We start from the raw sequence: 22,282 nt of genomic DNA, 5'->3' as shown, positions 1-22,282 counted from the left end.
TCTCAGGATGAGTATGTATGAACCGTAAAGAGGAAGACGGTCAAGGAGGCAATTTAACACTAAACAGCTTGTTGACTTAGCAGAAAAGAACTAGAAAGCCATATGAACAATATCAATAAACAAGAAACTTTGGCCAATGTCGAGAAAGCGGGAAGGCAGGTCTGCCATCGAATAATGCATAAAACTTGAATAAGGATTATTGTCTGATGTGAGAGAGAGAGAGAACGCACAAATAAGCATTTACAGCAAACACAAAATATGATGTATGACAAAAGTAAAAAAAAAAAGTACATTCAAATGAAAAAATATATGTAAAAAGGGAGCGCTTAGAAAGCCCACATTTAAAAAAAATCTATATTAAATTAACTAAATACAAATTCTTATTGCAATCATGGAGCTTCTTCTTTCAGGTCCAGCCAATGCAGAAAAATAGCTTGGGAAGCCAAGTAAGTATTATTCCAAGTTTGACTTGATGTAGTGATCATTCAAACACCGAGATTCTTTTACTGAGATTTCAGTATAATGCTGGAGCCAAGGCACGATATTTCAAAACAAACTTATTCTTTACAAAATCAATTTGTGTGAGATATTTCTATCCAGAAAAGCATCACTAAAAGAGAGAAGAACAATCATTTTTCTAATCCCTGATGAAGCCCCTGTTAGGGATGAAACACGTTGGCTGGGCTGCTGTTGGATTTTGTAAAGAATAAAGAATAAGTTTGCTTTGAAATATCATGCCTTGGCTCCTGCATTATATTGAAATCGATGAGAAGAATGACATAGAATTTGGACTAACATTGTATTGAGTTAATTTAAATTTAGATTAAAAAAATATGAGACTTCCTAAGCACTCCCTTTTTATATATATTTGTTCATTTGAACCTATGGATTCTGAGCAGTAGAACCCTTAGAAGGTTGTTATGGAAATAACGAATGTCTGACATAATATCGACAGACAGAATATCTACATACAAAAATATCGACACAAAAATATCGAAATCAAAAATATCGGAGTCATATCTTCATAAAGGTAAGTACAAAAATATCGAAAAATTAATATTGTAGTACAAAAATATCGAAATTAAAAATATCGTTTTTTTAAATGTATTAATAATAATGTAACAATAATTTTAAAATACATATAATTTTACAAATATTAAATAAAAATATTAAAACATAGTTAAAAAAATAAAACTAATACATATACATTTAAAATAAATTAAAAACATAATAATTTAATGTAATTTTATTTTTTTAATTTCATTTAATTGATTTAATTTAAATTTATTTTATTTTTACCCTGTACGACTGTACCCCAAAAACCCAAAACTGACCCTGAACCCTAAAAATACCCCTTTACCCAAAAACCCAAAACTGACCCTGAACCCTAAAAATACCCCTTTACCCAAAAACTGAAAACTGACCCTGAACCCTAAAAATACCCCTTTACCCAAAAACCCAAAACTGACCCTGAACCCTAAAAATACCCCTTTACCCAAAAACTGAAAACTGACCCTGAACCCTAAAAATACCCCTTTACCCAAAAACTGAAAACTGACCCTGAACCCAAAAAATAACCCTTTACCCAAAAACTGAAAACTGACCCTGAACCCTAAAAATACCCCTTTACCCAAAAACTGAAAACTGACCCTGAACCCTAAAAATACTCCTTTACCCAAAATTAATTAATATTATTTAATTACTAATTAATTATTAATTAACAATAACAATAAAGTAAATATATTAGCACATTAGCTGTAATTAATAAAATTTTATAATTAATATTATTTTTTCCCAATTAATTAATTAACAATAACAAAAAAGTATATATATAAAAAATTACTCTAATTAATGTAATTAACTAATTAATATTAATTAATTACCAATTAATTATTAATTAAAAATATTTACAAAATTATATTAATTAATTAACTCATTAATATTAATTACCAATTAATTATTAATTACAAATATTTACAAACATATATTAATTAATTAATTATTATTAAATTACTTCCCACCCTATTCCCCTATAAACCCACAACCCGCTCTGATACTAAAACGCAAAATGTAAACAAATTTACAAATTTTCTAACATACATTACAAAACATGTTGTTTAACAAACATATAAACAACATAATAAAATACATAACACTAAAAAAAAATTCGATATTAGTAAAATTCGATATTAGTAACATACATACCTTAAAAAAACGATATTCTGTCTGTCGATATTTTGGACATCGATATTCTATACTGTCGAAATTAAAACATCGATATTATTGTATATCGATATTTTAATTTCGATATTTTGTCTGCCTACCGGAAATAACGCCTCTGTGGCCGGGTGGAGCCAATACTGCTCTTGTTGGATGCATTTTTTTCAGATATTAGATCATAAGAAGAAGATGGCAGGGAAACACCTTGCCAGTGTTATACCCCGCCACTGTTGACTGTATGTGGAATTTCTACAGCGTGAATCTAGCCAAAAGCATTAGTACAGATGAAAGAAAGGGATCCAATTTACAAGTGACTGGTTTGTGGACTGTTACTGCATCATGAGTTAGCTGGTATGTGGACTGTTAATGCATTATGACTCAATGTTCAATGAAGAGGTACACCATTAATTCTTTCCTGAATTCCAGATCCACACAGACCCCAACTCCACCCTCAGAGGCACCCTTGTCTACCGACCCCCCGGACCCTGCCCTCAGTTCAGCGACTCCATTGCCGACTTCATCAGCACACACACCCTGACCTCCACTGACTACATCCTCCTCGGAGACCTGAACTTCCACATTGGGAACAACGACAACAACTCCACAACCCTAATCAAAAACCTCGCCAACCTCGGACTGAAGCAACTCGTCACAACACCCACCCACTCCGCCGGCCACACGCTCGACCCCGTCTTCTCCTCAAGTCCGCATGTCTCCGTCAGCCACACCTCTGAACTCCTCTGGACCGACCATCGATGCATCCATTTCACCTTCCAGAAACCCACCACACACAACAGATCCCCCGCCGCTGCTGGAGCAAAGTCACTGAAGACCAACTACATGCAAACCTCGCCCTCAGCCCACCCACCAAACCCACCAAACCCTCCTACACCGACGACGCTGCCCACAGCCTCAAACGCTGGATCAAGGACTGCACCAACACCCTCGCCCCGCTGAAGAACCCCCCCCCCACAGAGACACCAGCAAGAAGGCCAGCTGGTTCACCCCAGAACTCCTAGCCTCCACGCAAGCCAGCCGGAAACTAGAGAAGAAATGGCACAGCAAAAACAAACTCCGGACAACCGTGCAGTACACAAGGACGCCATCCGCAACCACCACCACCTCATCAGGACTACCAAGAGAACCTCATTCAAAGACCGCCTCAACAACAACGCACACAATAGCAAGGAGCTCTTCAACATCTTGAAAGAACTCTCCAACCCCAGCTCCAACACCAACAACATCCCACCGTCGCAAGCCCTGTGCTACTCCCCCGTCACCTTCTTCCACCGCAAGATAGCAGACATCCACGACAGCTTCAACACCCTGACAGCCCCAACAGACAGCAACACAACAGACCCTCCGCACACCATCGACCACGACCCCCTGCTAGCCTGGGCTAGCGTGAGCATCGATGACACCATCAAGACCATGAGCACAATCCTCTCCGGCTCCCCGTCGGATCCCTTCCCGCACGACATCCTCAACAAAGCAAGCAGCTCCATCGCACCCCACCTGCGCAATGTCATCAATCTCCCCCTAGAGACCGCGACCTTCCCAGAGAGCTGGAAACAGGCCGAGATCCAACCCCTCTGAAAACACCCAAGGCACACGCAGGAGACCTCAAGAACTTCCGGCCCATCTCTCTACTCCCCTTCCCGGCCAAGGTCATCGAGAAAATCGTCAACAGACAGCTAACCCGATACCTCAAAGAAAACAGAATCCTGGACCCTTCCCAGTCAGGGTTCCGCAGCAACCACAGCACTGAGACTGCCCTCATCGCCACCACCAACGACATCAGGACCCTGATTGACAACGGCAATACCGCAGCACTCATCCTCCTAGACCTCTCCGCCGCCTTCGACACCGTATGCCACCGCACACTATGTGCATGCCTCCACGCCGCAGGGATCCGAGACAAGGCTCTGGAATGGACCACCTCCTTCCTCTACGGCAGAACCCAGAGCATCCGCCTTCCCCCTTTCCGGTCCAAAACCTCCGAGATCATCTGCGACGTACCCCAAGGATCGTCCCTCAGCCCGCCACTGTTCAACATTTACATGGCCCCGCTAGCACACGTCGCCCGACAGCATGATCTCAACATAATCTTCTACGCCGACGACACTCAACTGGTCCTCTCCCTCACCAAGGACCCCATCACCGCCAAAGCCAACCTCCACGAAGGAATGAAGGCCGTCGCTGACTGGATGAAGACCAGCCGGCTGTAGCTGAACTCGGACAAAATGGAGGTCCTCATCCTCAGCACCAACCCTTCAGACTGGGACGACTCCCTATGGCCGTCGAAACTGAGAGCAGCCCCGACACCCACCGACCACGCACGCAACCTGGGAATCATCCTCGACTCAACGCTCTCAAGGACCAAGCAGGTCAACGCTGTATCCTCCTCCTGCTTCAACATCCTCCGCATGCTCCGAAAGATCTACAGATGGATCCTGCGGAAACACTCTCTACGCGGGAGCCCCGACCAAGCTCATCAAACGACTACAACGCATCCAAAAGACCTCGGCATGATTGATCCTCGACGTACCACGCCACGGCCACATCACCCCCTACCTGAGGGACCTGCACTGGCTCCCCGTCAGCAAGAGGATATCCTTCAAGCTCCTCATCCACGCACACAAGGCACTCCACAAGACCGGCCCAGCCTACCTCAACAGACGGCTCTCCTTCTACATCCCCAACCGCCAGCTCCGCTCCGCCGACCTCTCACTTGCCACCGTCCCATCGCATCCGAAGAACAACCACCGGCGGGAGATCTTTCTCCCACCTCGCCGCCAAGACATGGAACACCCTCCCACCTCGCCTGACCGCCTGACCTTCAGGAGGATGCTCAAGGCCTGGCTGTTTGATCAGTAGCGCCCTCCAGCGCCTTGAGACCCTCCCGGGTATGTAGTACGCTTTTCAAATGACTGATTGATTGATTGATTGATTGATCAGGATTTGAGGGGTCCTCGTGGATATGAGTATTTTGCTCCAGATCCTGGGAAAATAGATGAAAAAGGCCTGTTGCCTTAGTTTTTTTCTTTTTCTCACTTCTTTGTTTCCAGCTTGATGGTGTCCTGGCTGCGGCTGTGCTGAATTTCGCCAAAGATGATGAGCTGTGGGACAGATGGAGCACAGGTGCAGGCCATGATGGCTTTGTAAATGATGCAGCTGGTCTTGAAGATTGAGCAGCTGGCAAGGGGAGACAGTAGAGTTAGGTCCAGATTGAGTGAAGTGGTTACGTTTCCTCAAGCCCTTGATGAGATGTGCTGTGGCGGGTAGGATGTCCTTAACCCCTTCCAGGGGCAGTGTGAAGTCCGGGAGGCCAGGCAGAAGAGCAGTTCCACCATCCAAATGCAAGAGTACAAGGCTTGAACAGTAGAGCTGATGTTGCTTTCCAGGAGGAACAGTTTCACTTTCTTCAATAGAACGAGTTGGTAGTAGGCAGTCTTTGTTTTCTTGGCAGTTTGTACCTGGAGTACGAGATTGGTGTCCATGGTGAACCCAAGAGTCTTGGCTTTGAGTTAAAGTGGAAGTTTGAAGCTGTTAAGTTTCATGTCTTTGATTGAGGTTTCTGCTATTTCATGCTTGTTATTCTTGGTAAATAGCAGGAATTCTGACTTTGCAGATTTAACTTCAGGAATGTGCTAGATATTTAGGTCGGGATGAGGTACAGTTAGCATTTTCTGTGTGTGAGGTCATCAGGAGTTCTGTTTTTTTTCGATTTCTGTTCCTGTCTGCAGAAAAAGCATTAGCTGTAGAAGAGCATTAGTTCTAGGAGAGGTCTTTGGAATACCGGGGGTGGTGACGTATTTGAATATGGTTTTCTGGAAAATTGTTCAAATCAATTGAAATAGTATTGATATTAGACTTGGAGTTTGAAGGGCTTGAGAGGAGTCCAAGCTTTAGGCGGTCCATGCAGGAGTCTTTGAAGGAGCCGAATGTTTGATGTTCTCTGTACTGGGCTGAAATCAGTTTGTTAGTTGGATTCTGAGCAGAGAGGAAGGATGGCGAGGTAGTCAGTCCAGTCCTGAGGTATGGGCGGTTTGCATTGGATTGTTGCTAATGTTAAGAAGACCAGGCTGGGGATGTGCCCTTTGGAGTGTCATTTTTGGTTGACATGCTGTACCACATTGAGTGTGTCAATGTGGTTGAGAAGTCTCTTGTTTTTTTTGCTTGAATTCTCCAGTGGATTGAAGATGGGATGTGTGGGCATGTCAGATGGATGAGTTGATGAGGAAATCCAAAAACTTGTGAATGAAGTCCTTTTTGTGCCAGGGAGGAAAAAATATGAGATAGAAGGTAGAAGATTGAGTTAAAGAGAGTGGAAAATCAAATTGTAAGGGGCTCCATGGAGATGGGTTTCAGTTGATTGCCTAGGCCACAGGACCAGGGGCCCTTATGGATGACAATGTGGCCTTAATATGTGCATAGTCTGTCATGATGGATGTTGTCCAGCCTGTGTCTGCAAGGGTTTGTAGAATATGCAAGGATGCAGGTGTGAACCCTATTACTAGCATGATGAACATATCAGGCTTGTGATAGGTGATGAGGTGTGTGAATTCTGGAGCGTGGGGTACTTCACAATGTTTGTCAATGAGCACTGTATGTGTTGGTTAGCAGGATAGATTTGAGAATGGGTCTTTGCATTGTGAGGATCCCAGGTGACTGTTTGGTGTTTCCGTGTGATTCAGGAATGGGGAGTGTGTAGTTTTGGGTGAGGCTCATAATTATATTTTACTTTGTAGTTTGCAGAGGAACTAATGTTCTGGCCCACTGTAGTCGTATATGTCATAGCGCCTAACTATTGACAGTAAGACATGTGTTTTGGTGCTAGACCACATCCTAAGAGAAACTGGAAGAAGAACATTTACATGATCTGGTCTTTGAGCTCGCAGCCAAAACCCCTGTGACAAAATATCGCATTTGTAGGGGCATTGTCAAGGCGGTATCAAATGCATGCCCCTGCTTCCACCTCATGCAACAAAACCCTTCTGTGCGAGATGCAATTAGACCTATGCAAGAGTCTGCTATATTACATATATATATATATATATATATATATATATATATATATATATATATATATATATATATATATATATATATATATATATATATATATATATATATATATATATATATATATATATATATATATCAATTGCAATTCTACAAGAGGGGCTAACTAGGTGCTTCACATAGAGTGGAGATTTGCCACAGATGTCAAATACCATTTTGAAATAATCCATCATGCATTGTCTAATTTAAGGGCAGACAGGTCAATCTATGCATATTCCTTCATGTTCTATTTGGTCAGGAGGTCATAAGAAGCATTTTGACTTCCCACAGCTAAGCTCTGGCGACATCAGACATAGAAAAGGCTTTTCGTACCTGGTGGGTGTCAGCTGCTGATTGTAATCCCCCCGGACCAGTGGGGCCTCGTGGCCCAGATGGACCTGGCGGTCCCGGCACTCCAGGTTCCCCTGGAGGACCAGGGACCCCAGCCTGTCCTCTCTCGCCGACATGCCCGGGGAAGCCTTCGAGGCCGGGTGGGCCTCTCTCACCACGCTCTCCCTGTGGAAAGGATAATTCACTGTCATTTACTGGGTAATATCTCTGCCACGCACGAAAGATAAAACGGAGGTATTCATGAGAAACAAAAAATGATGATCATTTCGGTATTTTTGAAGAATGAACGACAGCGCAGACACGTCCATGCATGTGTTGTTTCTAACCAATAGGCTGGGCTACTTTCTAATACCTAAATATTCTCTCTGCCCCTTCGCCGTCCCCAGATCCTCAAGGATATGAATACACTCCACCCCTTCCTCCAAACGTCTACATGTCCTTATAGTGGCTGCTTCTCTGAAAAAGAGGCCAGGGTTTGAAGGGGCACATATGAGAATGTAGATGTAGCCTCCCAGGTGTATTGAAGCTGGCCCTTTAGGGCCGCAAACAGGTCCGAATTTCAGGTCGTGCACATGAATATTCATGCGATACATGCATAAGCAATGAACCCAAATGAAAATAATTTACAGGGTGGTTATCCTGAAAGTCCAATATATCTGATGTTCCCAGCGACCAAAGGTGGACACACCTGGCCAGAAAAAGTCCAGACTGCAGGTGAGGAGCACTTGTGGGCCCCACTTACCTCAACTTAGGAAAAGTGGACCCCAACCACGCAGGCTACTGCATCAAGCCTTTGGCACACTCTCACAGACACTATTTGCTTTGTCAAAAGCACCCCAGCAGTTTTATAATGCATTCACTGAATGAATGTATTTAGTCACTGCTAGAAAATCCAGCATTGTGTTCAGCAGGCTCTGTTCATTTGAAGCAAGCATGGTCAGCGGGGAATAGAAGTAAAACACACCCTACTTCCTTACCTTTGGCCCCGGTGGACCAGGGATGGCCGGACACCAGCACTCGGAGACATTAACCTGGGCAGAAAGGAAGAGTTAGTAAACTCATCTGCGTCCCTTCACAGAACCGAGGGTTCCCTACAAAAATATGTTCAAATATTACAGGTGTGAGGATATGCTTAATCGGCCTCACTATCCCAACAGAGGGGCACGCCTTCACTTTGACATGTTCCATTGTTGTGTGCCTCTGTCGCACACAACCGTGCAATATTTCACGTGGCTACGGTGTTAATTCATTAATATGACATCATTCCTGTCAATTATGAGTTACATCCAACTGGGGACCTTGCTTCATTCTGGTTTCTTCGAATAATTATAGCATTATCATTTGATAAATAAGCATAATCTTCCTGAAAGGTGAACACAGCCAGGGTTCAGGCCCACAGTTAGCTAAACATTGCAGGCAGCACTTCCAAAATCTCTGTCTTCCTCAGACTCAATGCCCTTTTTAGCAAAACATGTTTTTATGTAAAGCTTTACTATCAAAACTACACGATTAAATGTGTTTTGTCTTTTTTCTACTACAGAAAACCAAGCGGTGTAGTGCAATATTTCGCCTGCGCTTTTCAATAAACATGTTCTTATTTGCATTATTATTTGCAACTGCACCAAAATAAACATCCAAAATAAGAAATACACAAATGGTAACATGTACTATGGTTCTAGATTGCCTTCCCTGGTTTCTGAGGACATTTACAAAGCACTCGGCCCTCTGCCTCCTGGTTAATGGTTTGCATTGGGTATGGTGCGTGTGTGATATTGTTGCCATTTCTTCACTACAACCTAGCTCACCACGTGTAAACATTCTCTGCAAGGATAAAACATGTTTTACAATAATGAATGTTGTTGTTCCATGTTCTACATGTTATACCTTACACAAGAATTACTAATGAGAAACTCTTTCCATATATTTTATGTGTTTACTTTTTGTATGAATTTTCCTTACTTGTATTGTGTTCCATATAGAGGGTCTCCAGTCTTAAAGGGGGAGTGACACTACAGGAGGACTAGAAGTGCAGTCCTCAAATATAAAGCAACAGAAACCCGCAAGTTAAAGGTTCCAGTTCCTTTTACTTTGCACCAAAATGAAAAGACATGGGGGCATATTAGAAAGAACCTCGTTAAAATTATCGCTGTTTTAGCAGCAGTAAACAGTCGCTAAAACGGCGATAAAGGGCTTGCTAATATGCGTTATAGAATTCCAATAGAAACCCAGGTTAGATGTCCTGCACATCTAACCTGGGCTTCTATTGGAATTCTATAACGCATATTAGCAATCCCATTATCGCCGTTTTAGCGGCAGTTTCCTGCCGCTAAAACGGCGATAATTTTAACGAGGTTCTTGCTAATAGGCCCCCCGGTTTTAATTTGATATTTTGCTGGCTTTATTGATCTAAAGACTCCTTTTCATGTTCTCCTCTGATGCCACACGTCAATTCAGGGATTTATAACAGATCATAAAATAGACAACATATGTAACAAAAATTGAAAAAAAAAGCAACAAGCATTGACCAAGTTAATAGGTCTGGCCTTCGCCGGGACGCCCTTTTATGGGCCAGCAGCCAGATACCCCTAGGATTGACAGTGATGTGTTATACAAATGACAAATGATGATTGATTGGGAAGGTAATACGCTCTATAAAACATTTCATTCATTCATTCACCCACCAGCTATTGTCATTGTTATTTTGTTTTATTTCTTTCAGAAAGCATTTGAAAGAAAATTAAACGCAGCAAAAGAAAAAAACATTCTGCTACTCATAAATCTAAACATGGCGGATTCATGCTTTTTTTTTAAAGTCACCCTTGCATATAATTGTAATAGAACAATATGAATTGGTCCTAGCAAGCATGTAGATATAACAACCCTTTTAAATTCTAGAAACACCTCATTATGACATACTTCACACTCTGTAGAGCTTCCTCTTGCATAGTACTATCGCTATCCCACTGTGACACAGTGGCCTACTATACCGCCACCACCATGCCGCATGCAAACAACCCTACAATTGTAATACCTCTTCCTCACTATGCCATACCCCATAACACTACCCCTCAAACTGCACCGCGCCCTCTTACACAGTCCTGTCCCACTAGACCAGTACTTATCATTGCAGAGAAGCAAGAAGTTACCTCTGTCCTTGGAGATGTCTGAAGAGTCCTGGGATGAGGAAAGATCACCACTGGCGCGTGGGCCTCTTCGACATCAGAAAAAAGAAAATTGCAAGTTGTGGTTATTTTAATGCCTTTGAACATAGTATTAATATATGCAGGTAAGTCACAGTACACATACCCTGAGACAAGATGCAATGAAATCTGTTATCAGTGAGTGTTCCCAGCAGACATCCCCGGAAGACGTTTATATATAACACAAGAAACCCATCACCCATAGCCCCTTGGCTTGCCTTGTACAAGCTGATGCAAGACTAGGTGACCAACCATGGATTGAGCTTCAAAGGTTCCCAGGGATACCACTTCCTGTGCTCCCTATTGGCCAGCCAGCTGGGGAGGTGGAGGTGCTGTGGTTGCTCTGGCAGTCCTCACTTCCGTTTTTTGACCTTCCACTGTTTATATTGCTGCCCTCTCCCTTTCCCTAGCCCCCGTTTTTAGGTCTCCTGGCGTTGAACCGCGCGAAAGCGCGGTCTCACCAGAGACCTATTGTGATGGATTCTTCTTTCCAGGAGAAGAGACAGGAGCTGGTCCGCGCTCGGAATTGAGCGACCCACGCGCACGTGAACGCGCTCGCTGTGGCCAGCTCCTGTCTCCTCTCCTAGAAAGCTGTACCACACAGACATACTTCCCTTTGCTTACGCATGTGCACAGAGACACACACACGAGCGCACCTACACACATACACGCACGCACACACACATACAGAGACCCCCGCCCACCCCCCGCCGCACACAGAGATACACACACAAGCGCACCTACATGCACACACACATACAGAGCCCCCCCACCACACACACGAGCGCATACACACACACAAGCACACCCCACCCCACCACCACCCACCACAAGTAAGGCCCACTTACCGCCACTCCGGACTTCAGCCGCAACCGCGGGGCTATCCCTCGGGCATGGGAGCCCCGCGTCACCAGCACTGCTTCTCTCCGTGGGCGGGTGCGCGGGCTTCTGAAGACGGAAGTCCCGCTCCACGGAAGGTTTCGGTTTTGCTCACGGCTTGTTCTTCTAGGAGCCAATTTCTAGAATTCGGGGGAATGAAGTCAGGTGTCTTAACACCGGGGCCTCCAGCCCACCACGGACCCTGGGTATGTTGTTTCCCAAATACACTTCTTTATGGAAACATCGTGTTTTTCAAATACTTCTCTCAGCGCTGCAAACCTGCAAGCTCTAAACAACGGCGACCCCTGTCAGGGTGTGAAGTGAGCCCCCTCGAAAGACGGAAAATAAAGAAATAGGAAACAATAAAAAGACATTAAAAAAAAACAAATTAACATTATTAGTATGGATACCATTTCGCTCCCAGACAAGTTTTCGGAATATCTTCTTTTAGTACAAATAAAGGCCCAATTTGGTGGATTTTGGAGGTTTTCGTTACATTTATTTCAGATTCGTCGCTGCAGCGCCACCGTTTCCAAAAGTCCTCTTTGCCGAAAACGGAGGCGAAAGAAAACCCGCAGTTGTGAAAGAAACGCCCGGGTCTCAAGCAGACAAGGGGGGTGGAAATACAGAAATAAAAGCGGCCCGATGCAAGAGGCCTCAGCGCCTCGGATTCGAAGCTCCTCCTGATGCAGAATAAAATGGAGGTGCTTAAAGCATCCGAAAGCGAGGATTGCAAACAAAGAGAGTACGGCGAGAGACCACTTTTAAAATAAAAATAAAAATGAATTAACGGACGGGACCGCGAGAGAGCGCGGGATTAAAAAGCGGGGAAATGGGTTTAAATATCAGTTTAAATCGGAGAATTAATGACGTATTTACGGGAGCGGCTTCTAGCAGCTGGACCTGGGTCCACGAGGAAGAGAGGGGTGGGGGGGTCCCTTTGGGCGTTCACATCAAGGCGCTTGAAAATGCTGATTCTGAAATAAAATCAGATTCATTTAACATCTGCATTTGGGCTTCGTCAAGATAGCGCCCAGACTTCTGGTGCGAGGCCTCTGGTGCTCTCGGCTTGTATATGACTATTTATGTCTATTCAGTTGCTTGCATCCTGCCGGGCCTTGTATAGCGCCTTGTGCAGCACTAGGCCTTGGTGAAGAGCCGCACGGCGAGGAGGCCTCCAGATGTATATTTCTATATAGCGCTATAAGAAGAGCGAGGCACTAGGCGAACAGCCCTTCATATCTATACTTTGTATAGCGCCTTAGGCTGCGCAGTGCACCGCAAAGCACTGCGCTAGGGCCCCCGGTCTGTCATATTTATATTTTTGTATAGCGCTACATGCAGCACTAGACCTTGTATAGCGTCAAGGGGAATGCAAGGCCTCCTTACGAGGCGCTTGGCGAGGGGCCCCGAGTATTTCCATGCTTGTATAGTGCCACGTGCAGGTCACACCATTCTAAGAAGGCGCTTGAACAGCCGAGCATATTCCAGTTCTTGTGTAGCTTCTCTTGCATCCAAGGCTTCCCTCGCAGCACTATGTGAGAACCCGTCCCTATTGTATTTTTCATCTAGCGCCGCCAATACTCACCAGCTGCTACCACCTCCTCCCCCCTCACTGGGGCACATTGGGCTCAAAGGGCTTCAGCCCCCTTCCCCTGCCCCCTTCCCCCTGCAGAGACAGCTTCCCGGGCACACACACACACACACACACAGTACTTCACAGGTCTTTAAAAGACCATTCACTTGTTAATGAGGCTTTGATGTTTCTTCACCCCTTCTTAGAGCCCCTGTATCTCCATTATGCATATTGCTGGAAGAATCACCCCCCCCCCCCCACCCAAAATGTTTAGTAGCTTCCCCCCCAAGCCCCCCCCCCCCTCCGAAATTTGCCTCTAGTTGCGCCTCTGGATAGAGCTGTAAATCACAGTGCACACAGCAGTGCACATCCCCGTGTACTATCACACAACACTCTGCGGTTCACTTCAGATATAATACTGGGTGTTTATCCAAACCCTCGGAGTGCGGGTTTTCGGTACTCCACAAGCTACACAGAGCAGAGTGGGAAATACTCCGTAAACTCAGCGAGTGGGGCGCTATTTCATGCCAGGCCTGGTGTAAACATGGCTTCCCTCCCACCACTGCTGCCTAAATGACCGTTCCCCCTAAGGCTCTCCTGAGCAGGGTCGGGTCAGCCTCGTCGCCACCAGCTATGCAACCGCCACCGCCAGGCCGCAGACCCCGAGGATTTGTGCGTGTTCAGCGTGGTGCGGACAGTGCTCAAACGCAAACAATAGACCCGGCGCCTACCTTTGTTCAGGTGAATTAGTAAACAGACCCTTGGAGCGGGGGAGAACCACTTTTACAGCGCGCGGCAGAAAAGGTGGATTCTGGGGGTCACCTGCACGCCGTGGGGGGCGGGGCCAGGGCAGAGTATCATTGGAGCGCATGCCGACTTTTTGAAATGTGGTTCACATAATTACAGTGAGGTAACCTGCGGGTGCACGTACTGTGTGGGATTGATATTGCTATAAAAGCTGCACAACAAACTAAAGGGATGCAGAAGCATTCCAATAGTGTAATATTTATATAACGCCTCATAATGACCCTGACGAGGAGAGCACCAGTTGTCACAAGAACACATTAATTTTTGGTAGGCACGGGGAGATTAAGTGATGTACCCAAAATCACAGTATGTTGAGAGTCCTTGCTAAGACTCCAGGTTCCCCAGATTTGTGGTGACCGCTCTAGCCCTTAGGCCACATCCTCTCACATCCTCAGCATCGGACGTTTTGCAACCATCAGTCTTTCGCCACGCCCATCCTTTTGGCACACCCCAAGAACTTGCACTCGCACCATTCCGAGAGCCAGCCCTCTCATGCCACACCCGGAGTCAGCCACCTACACCATCCCAAAGACACTACACTCCTCTTATACCATCTACAGTGCTTATCACAACACTCAAATCCAAGGATTGTAGTTCATATCCACTAACCGCCTTGCCACCCCACAAAATAAGCCCCGTGTAATATTCAAGGCCAGAATTTATACACCAGGCCAGAAACACTCCTGTACCACCCTCCAAGCCAAAGCTCCTAAAGCATCCATGCTGCCAGGGAACCTACGCCATCACAAGGCCCAGCAATCCCAGACTGTCCCAAAGACATTGCTTTTGCACCATCCCATGAGGCAGCTTCCCAGACTGTCCCAAAGCCTTCGCTCTCACACTATCACAAGAGCCAGCATTCCAGACCATCCCAAAGCCTGTGCTGTCACACCATCACAAAACATGTGCTCTCACACCATCACAAAACGTGTGCTCTCACACCATCCCAAAGCCTGCGCTCTCACACCATCACAAAACCTGTACTCTCACACCATCACAAGAGCCAGCAATCCCAGACTGTCCCAAAGCCTGCGCTCTCACACCATCACAAGAGCCACCAAACGCCTGCACACTCACACAATCCCAAAGCCTGCACTCTCGCACCATCACAAAACATGCACTCTCACACCATCACAAAATGCATATAAGTACAACACTAACTTACAATATTATTATAGTATAATATCACAAAAGCCAGCAAGCCCAGACCGCTCCAAAGCCTGCACAAGAGCCAACAATCCCAGACTGTCCCAAAGCCTGCGCTCTCACACCATCCCAAAACCTGCCCTCTCACACCATCACAAAACCTGCGCTCTCACACATCACAAAATGCATATAAGTACAACAGTAACTTACAATATTATTATAGTATAATATTATTGCCAACATTGCTTAATATTTTGCAACAGCTAGCATCTTGTAAATCATCTTTATACACCAATACAGACTTTGCTAAAAATTTAAAGCAAGACATTGTCATATACAATGCTAATAACTCAAACTTTAATGCTGCGAGATCTATTGCATTGCAAATGCTTGTTGTTATTGACAGGAAGTGCAACCAATATATTACGTAACCACCATATTGTCTTAGTGTTCAAATATTGTTTTTAGGTTTGGCAGTGGCTTATACTTTTTGCCTGATCCTGAGAACCTAGGTCTCAGCTGCTCAGTTTGCCCAGGTGCTCAAGCAACATGGGACCGAACAAGAGCCATAGATATTAGATTTGTTTTTAATGAAAGCTGATTTAGTGGAATAAATCAAACCCCTGAGAGAGCGCAATTTGAATATATAGTATATAGTAACCATATTTAGACGTATATGTTATAAACGTAGGAATGAAACGCATATCGTAATGTACAGTTGACAACTATAACGTAAAGGCCAACGAAAAGTGATAACAAAATATAGGAAATGTAAGTGTATTCATATGTTAAACATGCATTAGATTTAGAAGGCCCGTATACATGATGGGTAGATGTAGAAATGTGTATGAAATGTAGAACATGCACAGTAGAATTCGTGTATGTGTGTAACCTTGAATGTGTAACTTTACATTGGGAGAAGCGGCGAGAAATAACGTGGAAAGGTGTAAACGTGGAGAAACGTGGATAAATGTATAAGAGAACTTACATAAAGATGTAACCAAGGAAAATGTATAGGTTATACTCTTTACAGTCGTATTCTATGTAGTATATATTTGATGTAGAATGTTTAAGTATAACTAAGGCTTTTGCTAAAGTACGAATATATAAATGTATGCCAAAGGTTATACTGTGTAGAGGGCTTTTGTAGGAATGCTGGAAGAGTTTAGGTCATTTGTGTTTATAACCTAACTGGTCAAGAGTTCGAAGGAGCATAGTCACATGAATGTAATTTAGAGGGCTTGTGAAGGTCGTAAATAGCTTGATGTGGACATGAGAGCCGAGAAGTCTAGCACTTGTTAGATTTAAGGTGACAATGCCGGACGGAGCTTATTGCTCGAACGTGAGGAGAGACACTTTGACTATAGACTATGTTTTGACAAGACCATTCACAGGACCTAGCAGGGTCAAGTTAAGAGACATAGAGTTAAGGCCTTGCCTAAATTTACATGTTACACGATCTGAAAGAATCGATAAATGTCGACGATGAAATGATGAAGATGACATCCAAAGGAGAAGGGTCAACTTAACGGACGACGCAAGGAGTGGACCAATGGAAGAAGCAGGAAGTTGACATCATCGGGGAAAGTCCGTGGTGGGCGTCAAGGGGCGTTCCACCCACATGGTGATTGTGTATTTTAGGGACAGCACCCCGGGGATAAGATAGCGAACAGCCCAGTAGGGAGCTCAGAGAGAGAAAGGCAAGGGTAGATGCCTTGAGCAGATGCGCTGAGAGATCAGAGCGCAAGGGAGCAGTAGGCCGAGGACCCTTAGAGAGCGGATGGGTAGGCAGATAGGGTACTGCTTCTGAAACTTAAGATTTCCTTTAGAGGCTAAAGAGAGTTTGAACTTCTTTGGAAGTCAAACTGCTGACACCTTTTCAGGGAAGAAACTTGCGAAGTAGGATTGTCACATAGCATAGAGTAGGGACAGATTAACTTGATGATAATTTTTATCTTACTGCAGATAACGTAGAAGGAACCACTTCACACCGAAGCTTAAGCAGCTGATATTTAATTGATTTTGTATTTTGTATATTTTGAGATTTTATCCTGAGTGGATTGTATCGTATTCAAATTAATCTTTATATAAACTTTTGAAACTTCATCAGTTGTAAGTGGTTCTTCAGAGTGGCGTCAGTTAATGGGGTTTGTCTAACCAATGCGGGGGTGGTCTTTTCCTCAATGACAGATATAAGCGGTCCAAACAAGATGAATGAGATTCTTTATTAAATTTATCATAATCATAAATTGATATCAAAATCTCGTTCCCCGCAGTTGGTAGCAGAGTATGATGGTTATCTTCTTGAGGAAGACGACCTAGGCCAGGTTAGTTTACCCCAAGGTCCCTAGTCGTCGTCGACCAGAAGAAGAATTGCAGCCGAAGACGGTGCTGATGGTGCGTCGAGAGAAAAACAGCAGAATCGGTCGAGAGTGAGTACAAGGGTCATGCGTTGTAAGATTGCGGTGTTTTATGTTGTTCCTGTGTTGTAATGTCAAGCGGAGTTGAATGCCTGTAGTGTGATTGAGGGAAAGTTGTGAGCGCGCGCAACTGGATGAAATCTTATGTCCAGAGGACTTAAGTGGTTCAGGTGTATCGAACACCTAGAGTAATTTGACTACCATTGAAAGGGGGTCATGAGGTACCATTGATTTCCCAACAGACCGATGATAGGGGGAGCGGATGTATGAGTGAATGAGTAGCGGACGCTGGTCGTACGTTACTGTGTGTAAGTAACCTATCAGTTAAGGCAAGTGTCCGATCGTAAGAGGAAAGACGCTGTGCCAGTTGAGGTAGCAATTACAGTAGACTGTGGCCGTACAGTCAGAGAAAAGTGATCGCTTGGACGGAAGTAATCACTTTTCAATGTATGAATGAAAACGCATGTGAAATTGGGAGACGAGTTGAGAAACGAGGGAAGCTGCTGAAGAAGAGACAAGTGACGTCAGCGTGGAGCCGCGCTGAGATTGGTCGGTTGGCGTAGAACCGTGCTGGGATAGGCTGAGTAGCGAGAGTCGTACAGAGATTGGTGGTTGTTATCAAGACGCAAACAAGGAAGTGAATAAGTAAGAAATATCGTACGTTATCAAAATGAAGTGTTTTAAGGGTTTAGGAAAAATCTTTAAAAAGAAAAGGAGAAGTTTATATGCCGGAGAAGAAGCTCCACCAGAAGGCACACCTGCATATCATATGGCAGTAAATGTAGGCTTACACTCGATATTATGGATTTCCGAGTGGCATAGGCTAACAGAAGGGCAAAAAGAACTAGCGTTCCCAAGATTTGGAACGTTTAAATTAGAAGTGTTGAACCAACTGAAGGCGACAATGCTTTCAATGAGACCTCTACCGAGGCCAACACAATTTGAAGCTCTTGGTGTGTGGTTTAGAACAGCACACGAAAGGGGCGTAAAGAGGCGACAAGAAAGAGTGAGAAGATCGGTAAAAGCAGTGCAGGATGCTAAATGGGACGACGAGGCTAAGAAATGGAGGGTACAAAAGATAGAAGCGGACAAACTGTTCACCATGATAGAGGCTACGGGAGAAAGGAAACCTCTAGAACAGGAAGATGAGGAAAGTGAGTCGGAGGAGGATCTAATAGACAGGTTGTTAACAGACAGACCACCTCCATACAGCGGTGAACTTGCGAGTCCCATATTACCGCAAGTAGACGGAACTAGGTGGGGAGAGTATAAGTCGATCCCGGTATCAGAGTGGGACGCTACTAAGACCGTAGAAATACCCCAAGCTAGTCCTGAACAGAGAGTGGTGGGAAGATTTGTGGTCCAGAAGGTGCCGGAGACGCAATGCGCTAGGTCATACCAAATGCCGGATGCTTTGCAGGTCCCGGTCACCATAGGCCCTATTGTGTCAATCTATAACCCAGAAGGGGTCCAGCAGGAGGAACAGGCACGATGGGACAATGAAAGAGCAGAAGGAGAGAATAGGAATGCCACGATGAATTCCCACAGGCAGATACGAGCACCAATAAGTCGGAGTACCCCATTTGATTCCGCAGCAGGTCCCAGGGTAGAACAGGGAGGTCGAAGAGGACCAATGGACTTAAGGGGACCAAAACCGAAAACCCATAAGGAATTAAGGGAATACCTGAGAGAATGGGATGCGGCCGAAGAGGCTCGGAATAAAAGTTTAGAAACGGGATCCGAGTGGAGAGAGCAGGATAACAGGATTCTCTCTCATTGTGGAGCTGGCGAAAGCAGCCCCGAGTGGGAGGGAGGAAGCCAAGAGAGCAGAAGAGATACGTATCCCGCTGATAACAGCAATAGACTAATGTGCGAAGACAGAAGTGCAGGGGGTGGCGAAGTGCCTCGTGTCACCTTCAGTGAAGGGGAACATAGGACACAGGAGTACCGGAATACCTTCAGGTGCACACACCATGCCCCAGGTGAGAATGCGAGACATTGGAGTCACGGAAATATGGAGAGTCGCGAAGCGTCTCGACATACATCCGGGGACAGTGGAAGGAGTCATGGGAATTTAGGGAGTCGCGGAACATCTCGCCATGCATCCGGTGATCATGGAAGAGATCACGGGAACACAGAAGATCGGCGAGGGCCTTTCATTTTGTTAAGTGACACCAGACAACAAGCAAGTTATAATGGATTAGAACTGAACGGTGGATCCTATCTCACATCTGGAGAAACCGAGTCGAAAAATCGGAACGTAGGGTTGGGGGAAGGAGCCTTATTCCACCACACCCCACGGGACGATGGAAAGGCTTGGGATCTAGAAGGGTGGGAACGAAGAGATGGAAGGAAGACTCCTCATAACTCACCTGTGCTCAGGCGTAGGGCGCATAGTGGAGGTGAGAGGGATATGAGGGAGGAACATAGAACTGAAATGCTGAAAGCCGAAATAAAAGCGAAACGGCTTGATGTGATGAGTTTGAAGGCAGATCTGGATGAATTGATTGACGGTACAGTGTCATTAGAGAGATTAAACTCGTATACACCAGATGAGATACTGTTTCTATCCAAAGATATTACTCGAAGAGCGAGGTCAGTTCATGAGAACTTATCTAATTTAGCAAACAGGTACATGGTAGACCTGTCACGAACTAAGGCTTTACAGAGTAACCACAGGCTAACTTGCACAGATCAGGATTTGGATGACCGCAGAACGATCGCGCTGAAAGTACACATAAGGGAATTGATCGTAAGTATCAGAATATGGAGAGATCTAGATAGATGGGAGGAAAGATGGTCCAGAAAGGGCTCCGTTAGACGGAGTGTACTTGAGGGTTCCCAGGACACAGGCTTGATGCGAATGGAAGCTTTCCCTTTGCGAGAAATCGCGAACGGAAGTTACGTTCATGTGCCTTGGACTAGGGGGGATTTGGCGGCATTCACCAATTCCTTCCCAAAGCTTAGAGATAATCCTGTCGAGTGGTATAAGCAGGTAGAAAGATTCGTGAAGATTTCAAAGGTACTGTGGGTCGATTTGAACACACTGTTCGATATCGTAGTACCCGGAGACCTATGGACGGCATGCAAGCTTAGTGTCGAATGGCCCACTTGTGAGCCATCAAGAGACGCCAGAACGAATGGTCCATCTGATAGGGTCATGGAAAAATACGAGAGAGTAATAACGTGGCTAAAAGAGAAAGTGCCGGTACAAGACATAGACTGGGTAAAGATAGATCGGACTACCCAAGAGCCGAAAGAGACAGTGCATGAGTTTTACGAAAGATTGCTGAAAGCATTCAAGCAATACAGCGGGTTAGATGTGATGGATCCCAAGGACATAGGACAGTTTGTTTCAAAGTTTGTCCTCGGATTAAGACCAGAAATATGCCTAATGATCCAACAGCATCTGATCTGTTGGCAGAACAAACCTTTAGACGAGATTCTGAGGTATGCAAGGTATTGTAGTGACGAGATAGACTCTAAAGCAAAGAAGCTTAAAGAAAAGTTAATGCTAGTGCAAATGCAAGCTGCTGGAAAGGATAAACCACGGCAGCAGGGAACAGGAACGCAGGCAAAGAAACAGAATAATCAGAGCAGAGACGAGGAAGAAAGACCGAGACCGAGAATGGATATCGCGACACTGAAAAAGACGACGAGATGCCATCAGTGTAATGAGGTGGGACACTGGCGACGCGAGTGTCCTTACAATGTTGAGTCAGGGGAATTAGAGCAGGAGGAGGAAGAGGTCCAGAACAACGTGGTTAAGGGAGCCGTAGTCCCGAAGGGCAGGCTTGTCAAAGGGGGGACTCAGACTCCTCGAGCCCCGTTTCCTCAACCACCTCGCATCACGAACGGAGGAAAAACCTACAGACAGATGCCATTGTTTGTAGGAGGAGAGGAATGTTACTACGTTGATCCTCTTACAGGGCAGCGGGCGAGTAGGGACGAAGACTGTACTCTAGGAGCCGCCTTGGAAGTAGATCAGAGAGGACCATACGTAGAGGCTGAAATAGCGGGATGTCCTACAACCTTTTTGGTGGATACAGGGGCCACTCGATCCACGTTAAGATCTGCAGTAGTCCCGGGTCTGCCAATATCAGGAGAAACGGTTCAGGTGGTAGGAGTTGCGAACAAAAGGATGACGAATCCCTTGACCGAACCAGTGTCAGTAAGAATAGGGAATTACAGTGACGAACATCAGTTTGTGATCTGCGACTCTAGTCCTGTGTGCTTATTAGGGAGAGATTTGCTGTGCAAACTGAATTGCACGATACATTGCACACCTGAGGGAGTAGAAGTGCAGACCAATGATGAGGACGCAGATTTTAAAGTTGTAAACTCAAGGGAATGTGTGGAACTTTATCCTACCTTAACAGTGGAGGAGCTTCCGCAAGACCTAAGAGAGAAAGTCTCAGCTGAGGTATGGGATTTTACTGGGGAAGAAATTGGATTGATCAAAGGAGTAGACCCGGTAAAAATCTTGGTAAGACCCCATGCTGAGTACCCAAGAACCCCACAGTATAAGCTAACGCCAGAGACGATTGCAGGGATCAAACCTGTGATCGAATCTATGATTAAGCAGGGAATACTGAAGGAGATCGTGGGCAGTCCGTGTA

At 45.1% G+C, this 22,282-nt stretch overlaps 1 protein-coding gene across 1 annotated transcript in view; it reads right to left on the bottom strand.

Annotated features, from left to right (window-relative positions):
• LOC147717283 (uncharacterized) overlaps positions 1–22,282 on the bottom strand; it is a 261,309-nt gene that overhangs the window by 127,192 nt on the left and 111,835 nt on the right. Inside the window, exons 4-6 of the mRNA XM_086924227.1 lie at positions 10,782–10,846; positions 8,613–8,666; positions 7,618–7,800 (exon numbers count right to left, since the gene is read on the bottom strand). Coding sequence (XP_086780353.1) covers positions 7,618–7,800; positions 8,613–8,666; positions 10,782–10,846 — 302 coding nt within the window. The remainder of the gene's footprint in view (positions 1–7,617; positions 7,801–8,612; positions 8,667–10,781; positions 10,847–22,282) is intronic.

Source organism: Lissotriton vulgaris, chromosome 5 (genome assembly GCF_964263255.1).
Source record: "Lissotriton vulgaris chromosome 5, aLisVul1.2, whole genome shotgun sequence".
Taxonomy (NCBI): domain Eukaryota; kingdom Metazoa; phylum Chordata; class Amphibia; order Caudata; family Salamandridae; genus Lissotriton; species Lissotriton vulgaris.
This window is presented reverse-complemented; position numbering and strand designations above follow the sequence as displayed.